This window comes from Cottoperca gobio, chromosome 5, assembly GCF_900634415.1.
Source record: "Cottoperca gobio chromosome 5, fCotGob3.1, whole genome shotgun sequence".
In the NCBI taxonomy this organism is placed as follows: domain Eukaryota; kingdom Metazoa; phylum Chordata; class Actinopteri; order Perciformes; family Bovichtidae; genus Cottoperca; species Cottoperca gobio.
In genome coordinates, this window is record NC_041359.1 from 16278023 (window position 1) to 16290365 (window position 12343).

The 12343-nt window shown below is 43.5% G+C and overlaps 1 protein-coding gene and 1 long non-coding RNA gene across 3 annotated transcripts in view; one reads left to right on the top strand and one right to left on the bottom strand.

Moving 5' to 3' along the window:
- The window catches only part of bsnb (bassoon (presynaptic cytomatrix protein) b), a 67892-nt gene that overhangs the window by 21093 nt on the left and 34456 nt on the right, over nt 1-12343 (top strand). For both annotated transcript variants that reach the window (XM_029431046.1, XM_029431047.1), the window contains exon 3: nt 40-1101. In XM_029431046.1, the coding sequence (XP_029286906.1) occupies nt 40-1101 (1062 nt within the window). The remainder of the gene's footprint in view (nt 1-39; nt 1102-12343) is intronic.
- Nucleotides 5911-9829, bottom strand: LOC115007917 (uncharacterized). Its single transcript, XR_003832249.1, has 3 exons — nt 9778-9829; nt 7784-8628; nt 5911-7238 (listed from the first exon to the last, which is right to left on the bottom strand). It is a non-coding gene; the product is annotated as an uncharacterized LOC115007917 (long non-coding RNA).

The following is a 12343-nucleotide window of genomic DNA, read 5'->3' on the forward strand; positions in this document are numbered from 1 at the left end:
ATGGTCATTGTTTAACATTTTTATCTTTTTCTTTCACAGGTTCAGGAGTGGCTATGTCTGAACTGTCAGATGCAGAGAGCGTTGGGGATGGACATGACAACACCACGCTCCAAGAGTCAGCAACAGATACACTCTCCTTCTCATGCAGCCAAACCAGAATTTAAACCTGATGCTTCGACTCAGCCTGCATCCCAGACACATCCCCCTCCTCAGACCCATCCTCCAGCGCAGGCCCATCCGCCAACGCAGGCCCATCCGCCAACGCAGGCCCACCCTCCAGTGCTGGCCCACCCTCCAACGCAGGCCCATCCTCCAACGCAGGCCCATCCTCCTGCACAGGCCCATCATCCAACGCAGGCCCATCCTCCTGCACAGGCCCATCCTCCTGCACAGGCCCATCCTCCAACGCAGGCCCATCCTCCTGCACAGGCCCATCCTCCTGCACAGGCCCATCCTCCTGCACAGGCCCATCCTCCAACGCAGGCCCATCCTCCTGCACAGGCCCATCCAGCGCTTGGTCCTACCAAACAGACTGGTCCAGCTGGCCCGCGTCAGCAAGGCCAAGTTAGGCTCCCTCCAGGGGCAGTCGCTCTCCCCGGCATGGCCAAGGCCCCATCTCAGCCTGACCTGTCCCACAACTCTCCTGCCCACCATACCCAGCACCCCCGCCAGGATCAGACTCGCAGTGCGGGGAGCTCCCCTTCGCGGCAGCCCCCGCCTCCAGAGCAGACTTTTGGGAAGTTGTTTGGCTTTGGTGCTTCGCTTCTTAACCAAGCCAGCACTCTTATATCTGAGACTACTCAACCCCAACAACAGCTCCCAAAAACGGCTCCGAAACCAGGAGGACCTCCTGGTCCAGGGCCTGGGGCGGGTAAACCCTCAGGACCTCAGCCTGCACAACAAGGGCCTCGAGCCCCTGCTCAGCAGCAACAACAGCACGCTCCCCCGGACTCCTCTAAACCTAAAGCTTGTTGTCCTCTCTGCAAGACAAACCTCAACGTCGGCAATACAGCAGAACAACCCAACTACAACACCTGCACACAGTGCCACCACCAAGTGTGCAACATGTGTGGATTCAATCCCACTCCACACCTAGTCGAGGTAAGACTCTGATCTGAACTATTTGGCTTTCAGCTGCGTGTAACAAAGTGTCACCTGGTCTGCACAGGATTCTGTGAAAAATGGTGTGTCATAGTGGAGTTGAATGGGTCGTGTTGTTGTCCATTTGTTGCTGCTTGGTCTTGGAGTGAATAGCTCCAATTTACAGAGGATTCTTGTGTATTTGGCTTCAGGTGCTGACAATTAGCCAACAATTGTCTCTGTGTGCTCTGTCTCTGAGGTTCTTCTGTTTTGGTTGTTATCAGATATTAGACATTTTTTAATAATGGTCAATTATTGTTCACTCTTATTCTTTAACACAATCAACTAATTATTTTAAAAAATATTTAATGCAAAGAACTTACATACAAAAGAACATTTCTTCACAAGAAGGGTTGTTATTTGGATTCTCCAGCTGCAGGTTCTGTATGCAGCTTGTACACATGATGCTTTATGTAAGCTTCTTCTCTTTTCTCCTGCCTTTCTCTCTCTCTGTGTTTCACAGTCAGGACCTGCTCTGTTCTGCTCTGTCAGGGCCTTTCATGTAGTTAGCAGAGTGAAGTCCAGGCTGTGACTCAACTCATCAGTGTGCACTCTACCCCGGAGCTGCACCGAAATATATGAAACGGAGCACAAAAAAGCAGCCCTATCCAGTTCAATTTAATGGATAATCTTAGTATTGATTAGTCACATCTAGTAGTCAGCTGAGGGTATATTCCTCCCTGAAGTGCCTCTTGTCCTCTGTTATGGGGGGGGGGGGATCCAATTGGTAGCAGTGACTTGCATGGGCTTCCAGAGTCAGGCAATAACAGAGTTTAATTATGCAAATCAGGTCCAATTGAATGATAGCTGTAATAACAGGCTTTCTGCAGAGTGCTGGTTTTTTATGGGCAAGCCTTGTCTTCCCAGGCATCTGGTTGTCACAAGCACTAGCACAGGCCATTCATAGATCGCTATGGAAACAGAGAGATAATTTGTTTGTCAGGCGTCCCTTTCATGCTCGGCCTGCTAAGATGCTGAGAGTCTACGAAAACTTTCAGACGGCTGTTGCTCTGTTTTCATGAGAGACTCTGTTATTAGGTGTGTTGTGTTTCTGCTCTGTTGGCTACGGCCTCAATCCAGCACAAGGTGCATTATTTCCAAACCTGTGAAGAGTTTTTGTTATCATTCCATGTGAGCTGGCAGGTTGGTCACTCCAGAGTGGGTGAGAACCATTTGGACATGGTGTGAGGCTTTGTACTTTGAATCTAGGTTTCTCAGCTTGATTTTCACACATCCTGTTTGGCACATTATTTCTCCTCATCCTCTCCTCATCCTCTCCTCATCACTCCAAACTTTTGTTTCGCTGTCTCTGCTTTTTCTCCAGCTTTTCTTGCCTGTTGCAGACATAATTTAAATTACTGCTCCCTGTTCATGATGGTGTGGTGACAAAGCTTGTAGGTGCATTATTTCTTCACATGTCACTGATCTGGTCTAATTTTTTTTTATAGATTATATCAATCTGAATGATAGATTTAAAACCTCAATCTGTGCACAGTGGTTCAACAACCGGGTAGTGACAATTGACTAGAAATGTATTAAAGGACGAGGCTTCTGTCACTTCACGGAAATGTACAGATGTGTATTTTAGATAAATATGAGAAATCAAAAATGGGCGTGGTACAAGCAAGGGGGGCCAAAGGGTCATTGCCCCCTCCCCCACTTTACGCTCCTGGACGGATTTGACGTCACAAAACTTTGCAGGTGTAGTTGTTGAGATCAAAATGAAGGCTTTGTTCCAAGACGGGTGTGGTCCCAGCAAGGGGCGCCAGAAAATGGGGGTAGAAAGTGGGGTCTCCCCTCCCACTTTATGCCCCTGGCCCGATTTGGCGTTGCGGCTGGCGTGGTCCCATCCGAAGATGGTCTGTAGATTTGTTATTTTCAATTTAGAACTAAAAGCCAGTCATGAACATATATTTTCCTTTTTTTTGTATTTAAAGCAGATGTTTATGGGATCAACTAAAAAATAACCTACAGTTCCCATGCTCATGGTTATGCTGTATGGCTCATTTATGTATTTTACAGGATTTCAGTATTTATCAGGCTTTGGCTACATAGACAATACTTGTTAGTAGGACAGTAGAAACTATATATATTATAACTATATTTCCCCATCTTTCCGAAGGTTGCTATTTTTCCAGCTCCAAGAAGAAACAGTTTGCAGTAAACAAAGTCCTCCTGCGCTGATGACAGCTCAGGAAATGCTTCCACTAATAGAAAGTGACAAATGGGAAGAAAACACAAATGAGCTATAAAGTATGTGCCAAAGTAATTACAGCTATTTAAAAAAGAATAATATATAGTTAAACAATATGGTAGCTATAAAAAAGGATTCGGCCCACGTTGGAGTCTTTCAGGTTTTATTTTTTTACTACATTGACTCAAAGTAGACGTAATCAGGGTTTTTTACACTGACAAAAGAAAATACTGCACTGTAGAATGACTAATTACTAATGTAAAGTTCTGAAATACTGCGTATTAAGTGTTCACCGCCTTGGCTATGTCACACCTAAAGCATGTCTTGTAATAGACATTCTGTAATGAAATTCTAAACCGTACTTGGGGAGTAAAAAAAGAAGAAAAAGAAAGCGATCTGTAGCTTGTGGAAATCAGAAGAATTCTGGAAATATTCATGAAAATACATTTTCTGTCACCCCATGAGGGACACACTGCGTAATTCATTCAGAGCAAATTAGGCTGAGCTGTATCATAAAAAAAAGGAGAAGAAATTCGGCCCCTTTTTAATGTGTGATGAGACGATGGATGCCAGCGTCTGTGCGAGAACGAGTGGAAGAACGTAGGAGGAGAGAGAGGAAAGAGGTGATAGATTGAGAAGGAGGAGGAAGAAGAAAGCAAGAATCAGAGATAATGAGTGAGAGGAAGCCAACTGTTTGTTACGTTGCACGATATTTCACATCAATTAGTGCTGAAAGTCATGTGTGGCTCGAGTAAATAAGATGTCCTTGCTTTGGGACTGTTTCCTCCCCCATTACGCTTCTCAAGGAGATTAAAATCAACCTTGTGTCATTGTCGTCTCCCCAGAGTATGAATGCAAACATGATATGTTTCCACTGGAGTGTCTGCTGCTCAATCTGATTTACACTACGCTGCATGTCAATCCTCATGCCAGAATTGCTAGTAGTACGAGTACATTCTATCCAGCCTATAGAGGCAGATTCAGCCATGCCTTAGCTTTCTCTTGACAGTAAATACATGTTTCAGTTCCCTGCAGGCTCTCTTCGACATTATTTCCCCCATATGCTTAACATTTTGTTCCCACGGTTTGGCAGGCCTACTGATTTGACTGGCTGTGTCTACTATATGATATAGAAGTGTGTATAACAAGACAGATGCCCTGAGTTGATCATTAGGAAAAGTAATGGATTTCTCACAGAACTGTAGAAAAAGTGTTGAGAAACAGAAAACATAGTTCATCAATAATTCAACGTTGGAGAACATTATAAATAGTTTATGCAGTGTGGAGCAGGGAGAGTGCTGTGTTTGATTTTTCATGTCACATAAAGTCAGTGTGTGTTAATGCCTGTGTGTATGTTGCATGCATGTGTGAGAAGAGAAATGCATACGCACAAGTTTAATGTTAATTCTGCTGCAGGTGTCTGTTGTTATGTTGTTGTAAGTTTCAGGAACTGGTTGTATTTGAGATGTAAGGATCAGATAGGATTCATTAGGGAATCAAATACTGTACTTAAACTCACAAAACGTGTACTTACCCTTTTAGAACATATATTTGGTTCCTCATGTCAAACATATTACCTCTTCTGGCAACTCTGCAGTTTTATTCCAACCTTTACACTTACGCTTTTGTAAACTTCTAAATAAGACTCTCTCTCTCATCCTCTAGAATGTTAAGGTGGACCAATTAATAAGTTTGGTCCTCGATCACAAAGATTTGTACTGCCAGAGACAACACAGAGCTTAAATCATGCTAGAGTTACATACAACATATTTACTGTCATTATTTTACATTCTATCTGCTACTTACCAGCTCATTACGGCATCTTTACCAGCACGTATTTATTGTATATGATGAAGCCATACTTACCCACATATATGCACACACAAATCAAACACCTATTAATCTCGACAAGTGTGTGTGTGTGTGTGTGCCTCTGTGTGTGTGTGTGGAGGAGCTGCCAGAGCCGCGCCCATGGTGAAACTCGGACACAGAACAGACAAGGGGACGGAAGCAGCGCAACCAAATGACAGCAAAACGTGTCTCTCAGCATATATTCTTCTGTTAATTCGGCTTAAGTGCTGCATCCGAGTCTTATAATGGTGGAGAAAACCCTGTTAGTTATTGTGGCATCATATTGGCTGAAATGTTGGTGACATTGTTATGTAAACAAAAACCCATCTAAGCACCATGGGCAATATCGAGGTCAGCAAAAATGGCCGAGTTCATATATCGTATGATAGGTCGCTAACGTAATTATCGTGACAGGCCTACATACATATAAGCACACACACAAGGGCACTCTCACAGTATCATTCTGTGATATGCTCAGCTGTGACAAAGCAATTACAGTCAGAGATTGTGTAAAGAGGGACTTTTTAACAGTCTGTAACACCGTCTGCAGTAACTACATATTGGCTCGAGAACACAGGATGCAGTAAAGTTGATCATGAGAAATTTCAGATAGCATGGATTTTACCCTTTAAAAACTGTTAAATTTGTAAAGCATTTCTTCATAAAATGGAGCATAATGTTGTGTCAGGTGAAGAATTGCTTATATACAACAGATTAAATCCATATCTTGAATAATATAAACTTCTTGGTGGAAATTAAATTGCTATTTTTTCATTCAGGACTACAATTAGCTTGAGACGGCAATGCCCTTAAAGACAGACCCAGTGGACAGGGAACATATGTAGAACATGTAGTATTGTCGAATGTGCCACAGCTCTGCAGGAACACAGTTTCCCCTCTCACACAGGGCCACAGTATAGATGTCATTCTCAAACAAGCTGGAAGTGCTTTCTGAAGGTTGGCACCAGCCTGTGTCTCCCTCAGGAGTCCCATCCAAAGCCAGATGGCTGCTGGCATCCAATCCTGCCATGCTCAGCCTGGCGGCTCCCAAAGTGATGATGGTACACCATCACAGATTCAAACACCAACCCGGTCTCAATCAGCTGCTTGGCGCCTTTTAATACTTCCATATTCCTTTTGCGCTGTATGCACTATGTGCTTGTAGAAAGCCAGTGCACATATAGTACTTGTACTACATATTATTACTCAATAATTTGGATTCACACGCCTACATGCATCTTACACATACTGCACATGCCAGGATGCATGCGTCTTCACGCCCACTGAAACACAATAGTGGGAACAGCTTACACACACACACACACACAGTGGGTCTTGAGTATTATAAAAAAAACTATGCTATATTTGTCAGTTCACTGTTAAACAATAATTGTGGATAATACAGACACTAAAATAGTTGTATTTATAGTTAATAAAGACTAAGAAGAACAGCCTTATATTTCTGTACTTAGATACAAATAACTGATTACAAGTTAATAAATAAAATCATATGATTACCCATAACAACATCTTCTTGTGAGTTTAGTTATTTCCATATGTTTGATTATGTTACTGACTCCTATTTCAAAATGCTAATGGTAGCATCTGGTACTTTCTAAACATATTCCAGCTCTGCAAACACCCACATACACATACAATATGGAGGCCCACACACACATTACTGCACGTCACCCTCCTGCTCTCTTATTTCAAATGTATAAAATGGGTGAACTGCGTGTTCCTGACTCACCTCGCTGTAAAACTGCCAGTATGCCAAAAATAAATATTTAATTGTTGGCTTGTACCTTATTTTATTTCAGCTCTCTCAAATCTTTTGTTGTCCCCTTACATTATACAGATTTAGGTGACGTGCCGGATGCATGAAATGTTTCCCTTTAACGTGACGCTCGGGTTCTCTTGTGTCTCTTGTTTCAGTTGTAGTCAAGATGGATCTACACAAGCACCTTCCATCTCTGTCCACGTTTCAGTGCTCCTCTCCCTCCATTTGCATGCCTCTTCCTCCTGTCTACATGCCTTAGTTGGAGACTGCTTGCTGTTGACACATTGATTGAATTGGCAATTACTTCTGGTTGAATCGCTCGAAGTTGACATTGCAACACGGGTACTCAGCCCTCTTGATTCAGTCTACGCTCTGTTGATTTAGCGGCAACGGCAGGGCAAGCATTTTAAAACCCCTGCACATAATAAGACAGAGTATTTATAAGAGGTAATACAGACACAAACAAAAAGAGACAGAGAGATGGGTGTGTTTCTGTGTGTTGAGAGTTGAGAGTGTTTGTAATCCGTGTTGAGGGAGTGTAGTGATCCCCTCGAGTATGATGCTTAACCCCAGCACACTATTGTAAAGATCCACCCACACAAATAAGTGCCATCTGAGAATAGTAAGCCCTGTTGGATGATTAAACCGAGACAATTCCATTTGGACTTTGTCTGATAAATATATTAGCGTTGAAGAGACTGTAATGGTGAAACAAAAGGTTTTCCACCTAGATCCCGTATTTCTAAAGAGGCAGTTTGTGTTAACTTAAATGACATGAGGCATGTTTACCCCAAATTCTTATGCCACAGTATACTCACTGAAAAAAATCCAGGGTGTGTGACTGTGCTGCAGTAGACAAGAAGACAGGAAGATGTTGTGATGTACAGCAATGCCTGCATCCTGTTGCGATTATGTGGCACCCAGCACAGATGGCTCGCTGGTATGGAGGCTTAAATGCCACTCACTCTCATTTCTGGGATCTTTGTATTTGGCAGCACGCTCTGGGCTCAGTCTGAGATGGAGTAGCATACACTTTAGTTAAACTCTTGCTGAGAAATCCAGAGCAAAGTTCACACACATTTAAGTTTGTTTTTCTAAACCTGAGACTGACCGCAAAGGAAAATCTTCACTGACCAGCACTTTATGACACCGGGATTGCATTGTATGTGCCTTAATCAGCTAATCTTTCTCAAAAGTTTTGTCATGAGATGTCTCTGAGGTCAACCTCGGCCTGTTCCAAGCCCTGCCTGCACCGGCAGCAATATCAGCTTTTGATGAATGACTATCTAGGAGCACAGTGACCATATTGAACTCGAACTGCCCCGCCAGTCTTTTCCCGTGGTTCCATCTTCAAATGCCCTTCCTCTCCTACCTTGTGAGTACATGTGCTTTGAAGCCTACAAGAGACCTCAGCATTGGCTTAATCACCTCTTCAGAACTCATCATCCTCAAGGCCTGGTGGCTATGCTAACAAGCTTTAGCGATGCTCCAGGGGCCGCTGGCAGTGCCATGTTTATCCTCGCTGTCAGAGCCACAGAGGTGGGCCGGAGTACTCCTCCCACCTCTGCAACTGGGCCCTCCTGTCTCAACACATCACTTCACCGGCCTCATCGGTACAGCTCTCTTCCCGGCGGCACCTCAGGCATGCAACTACTCCCTAATGCTGGCATTAGGAAAGAAGGACGGGGTTAGTTGAGTGTACGCTATGCTTAGAGGCAGCAAATACTAAAAGGCTGGCAACACAAATATGAGATTACAGAACAGAGACGTGTAGTTGTATGTTAGGGGAACAGAAAAAAAACACAGCCAGGCAGAGGGAGAACTATAATGAAAGAGAGCAGGAGATTGAGAGACAAAATGAAAGAGATAAAGCTCACTGATCGCTCAGATATTACATTTAACCCCTTTCTAATCTTCTCAGTGCTGCAGCTGTCGGGCAGCACTGGAGATGACCAGATCAGTTGCTGGGGTCTGGGCTGCTCCCAGCAGCGGCCTGACAGCAGTATTAACAACAGCAAAAGCAGCATCAGGATCATTACACTCAGCCAGAGAGCTGGTCCTCCCACTGCCTCCATTAGTGAGGACACTGTGGCTCCACTGCAAATGCAGTTGACTGCTGGGGGCGTGACACAACAACCAAAGGAAGGGTAATAGTGCTTAATGGGTTCACTTGGTCACTGTCGTTTTCTTATAAACAGCTCACTTCACAAACCAACACATACAGGGTAGTTCTTGTCTAAAATGTGTAGTTGTTTACTTTGTTTGAAAGCTGAACTGGTATAAAAGCACAGGGATCACTAATAGCTGCAGCAGAGTTGTCTGATCAATCTACTGCACTTTGAACTTTGCTATCTCTCCTGAGAACCACTCACAACATGGTGCGCCACCTTTTTCATCCTTCCATTAACAACTCTAATAGGTTAAATGACTACAGTACACACAAGTGAAATTCATTGAATATGCCATGGACATGTCAGCCTCTGCATGTACAACTGTATTAGCAGTAGTAAACCATTTGTTTCTAGTATGAGACAAATTACAGCCAGCTTATCCTTAAAGGTCATATCTTATGCTCATTTGTCATGTTCGCATGAGTATTTTTGGATTCCACTAGAACTAGAACACTTCTCATATTGTCTCTGAATATACCTGTACTCACCCCGTCTGTGTCAGGACAGACAGACGAGGACCCAGGAGCGCAATTTCGAGATCAAGGTTTTATTGAAAACACACACACACAACAGGGCCGAATGAGGCACGGCAGTAGTACAGTTCAGGGATATTCTAAACTCGTAAGGCAAGTCGGGTTTACCGGGGCTGGAGATCAGAGTCAGAGTTGAAGGCAGGCAGGCAGGCAGGCAGGCAGGCAGGCAGGCAGGCAGGCAGGCAGGCAGGCAGGCAGGCAGGCAGGCAGGCAGGCAGGCAGGCAGGCAGGCAGGCAGGCAGGCAGGCAGGCAGGCAGGCAGGCCAGGCAGGCAGGCAGGCTTTCCGATGTAGGCTTGCAGATGATCTGACAAGTGTGGACTGAAAAACAGGGCTTTCTATACAGGGCATGATGAGTAGTAAATGCAGTGCAGCTGGTAAGTTAACGAGGGTGGAGCAGAGACAGGTGGAGGTAATTGAAAACAATTAGTAGTGTTACCAGGCAGGGAGAGGGCTCATGACAGTCTGAAACGCTTTGTTGTAGTGCCTGTATCTTTAAGCCCTCCTCTTGAAAAAGCTCAGTCTGCTCTGATTGTTCAGTGTTTACGGTTCTTCCGCATCTATGCTCTCGGCGTCTCTGCACCGTCATTACAGCCGGGAAATAACTTTAACGGCACTGCAGAGACACTTTCTACCTATAAATTGTATAGTTGTGACGTCACAACCTTATAAAAGAACTGGCGGCTCATTTAAAGGCACAGTTTCTGAATACGGGTTGTGAGCATTTCTCCGTGGATTGAGAGTTTTGATACTTATACAATATTTATATAGCAGCTAGACCGGATTTATAATAAATAAATTAAATGAAAATGGGAATTCTCTCTGTTTTTGCAGTTTCTGGTCTTTAAAGGCACTGATGACCTATTTTTCATGAGGTACACGTGATCATGATGTACATAATCACAGTTATTTTATGCCAAAGTTACAATAATTTGGTTATTTCACATTAAAGATTTCTATTTTCTTTGTTTGTCTGTGCTCTTCTCAGTGGTTTGAAAGTTGAAAAACCGTCATGTCACACATTTCTGTACACCAATCAGGATTTAGCGGACTGGTCAATGTTTTAATGTAAGTCATACATCTGTGTCTCATTATGTTTTAGTTCATTTGAAGTTTTCATAAAGACTTGCCTTTTCCACTTTTTGCTTAAGATAAATTGCTATATAGATTTTTTTCAGAGTTCTCAGTCGCCTCTTGTGTGTGAACACAGTTCTTTGACTGCTGTTGTCTTTGATGAACGTTTTGTACAGTGGACTATCTCTCTCCATTTTAGGAATTCACTTAATTCTCCCATACAGTATGTAAAAGTCGTATGCTCACTTAAAGGCCCTGTCACACATATCTGTATGACAGAAACGTATGCCGGCGCATACGGAAATACGTCCAACTTTTCATCGGATCAGATCGGAAAAGTGAACATATACAAATACACATGTCTAACCTATTGATAGAGTATCACTTACTTATACAAAATGTATCAGACGAATACCCAACGAATGCATAACGTACAGCTAGCGTTCAGCATGTTAGCCGTTCTCCAGCATCAGCATGACGTGAACCAGATGGCACTTTTCCAGCTCCGTTGTCCAGACGCTCTGATACGTTTTGTATAAGTAAGTGATACGCTATCAATATGCTTGACATACGTATAATAATTCGTTATGTATTCGTTATGTATGCGTCAGCTACAACACCGCTGTGGAAAAGTTGGACGTATTTGGACTCTGACAAATATTTAGCTAATTTTCATATACGTCGGCATGTTTCTGCCATACGGAACTGTGTATGTCGGGCATGTTCGCCGTAACGTCTGCATCCTTCAAACGATCACAACTTACCCTTAATTTATATCAACGTATTGCCGATATTTCGTATGCGTCGGCATACGTTTCTGTCATACGGATATGTGTGACAGGGCCTTTAAGGGTGCTGATGCCCACGCTGCCCTACATAGTTGCTAACAAAGTTAAAAGATGAATGTACGTCCAGTTGTCCGCCATTAACAACATGTTTGAAAGACCAGTGTTGCGTTAGTAGACATATATTTCTGCTTGACTCATTGCAGTAAAGTAATCACCTGACTAGTTCTCACTGCCGGTGATATGTTACAGCTTGAGTCACTTGTCTAAAAGATAAATGTGAGATACATGAATTGTATTTGCTTGGCTGATCTGGCAGGAGTATTAGAAACTCATCTAAAATGAAACAGGGCCGAGGAGACAGCCTGATTAACTTGTCCTGGGGACAGACATATGCGATGAGACACGTGTTTGTTTGGGCTTGGCTGCCAACCACAGTGTAAAATGAGGTTTGTTTGGCTGCGGCTTGATTAACATTTTGGAAAACACATTTATGTTTGGAGGATTGACTGTTGTGTCTGCCACTGCTTTTATTCAGTTTTAGCCTCGGAGGAGTTTTGCAAAACGAACGTCTGACTGTTGAATCTTCCTGTGTGTCCAAAGGAGAGAGCAAATTTTCCACGCCATCAACCATCGTCTGTATGATGCTGCTGACAAACTGTACTGTTGTGTGTACAAAACGTATATAATTGACCTAATCTCATTCAGCCACATTGGCATTCTGGGTCTTGTTATCTTGCCGATGTTAAGCCAGGGGTGTCAAACTCATTTTAGTTCAGGGGCAACATGCAGCCCAATTTGATCTCAAGTGGGCCG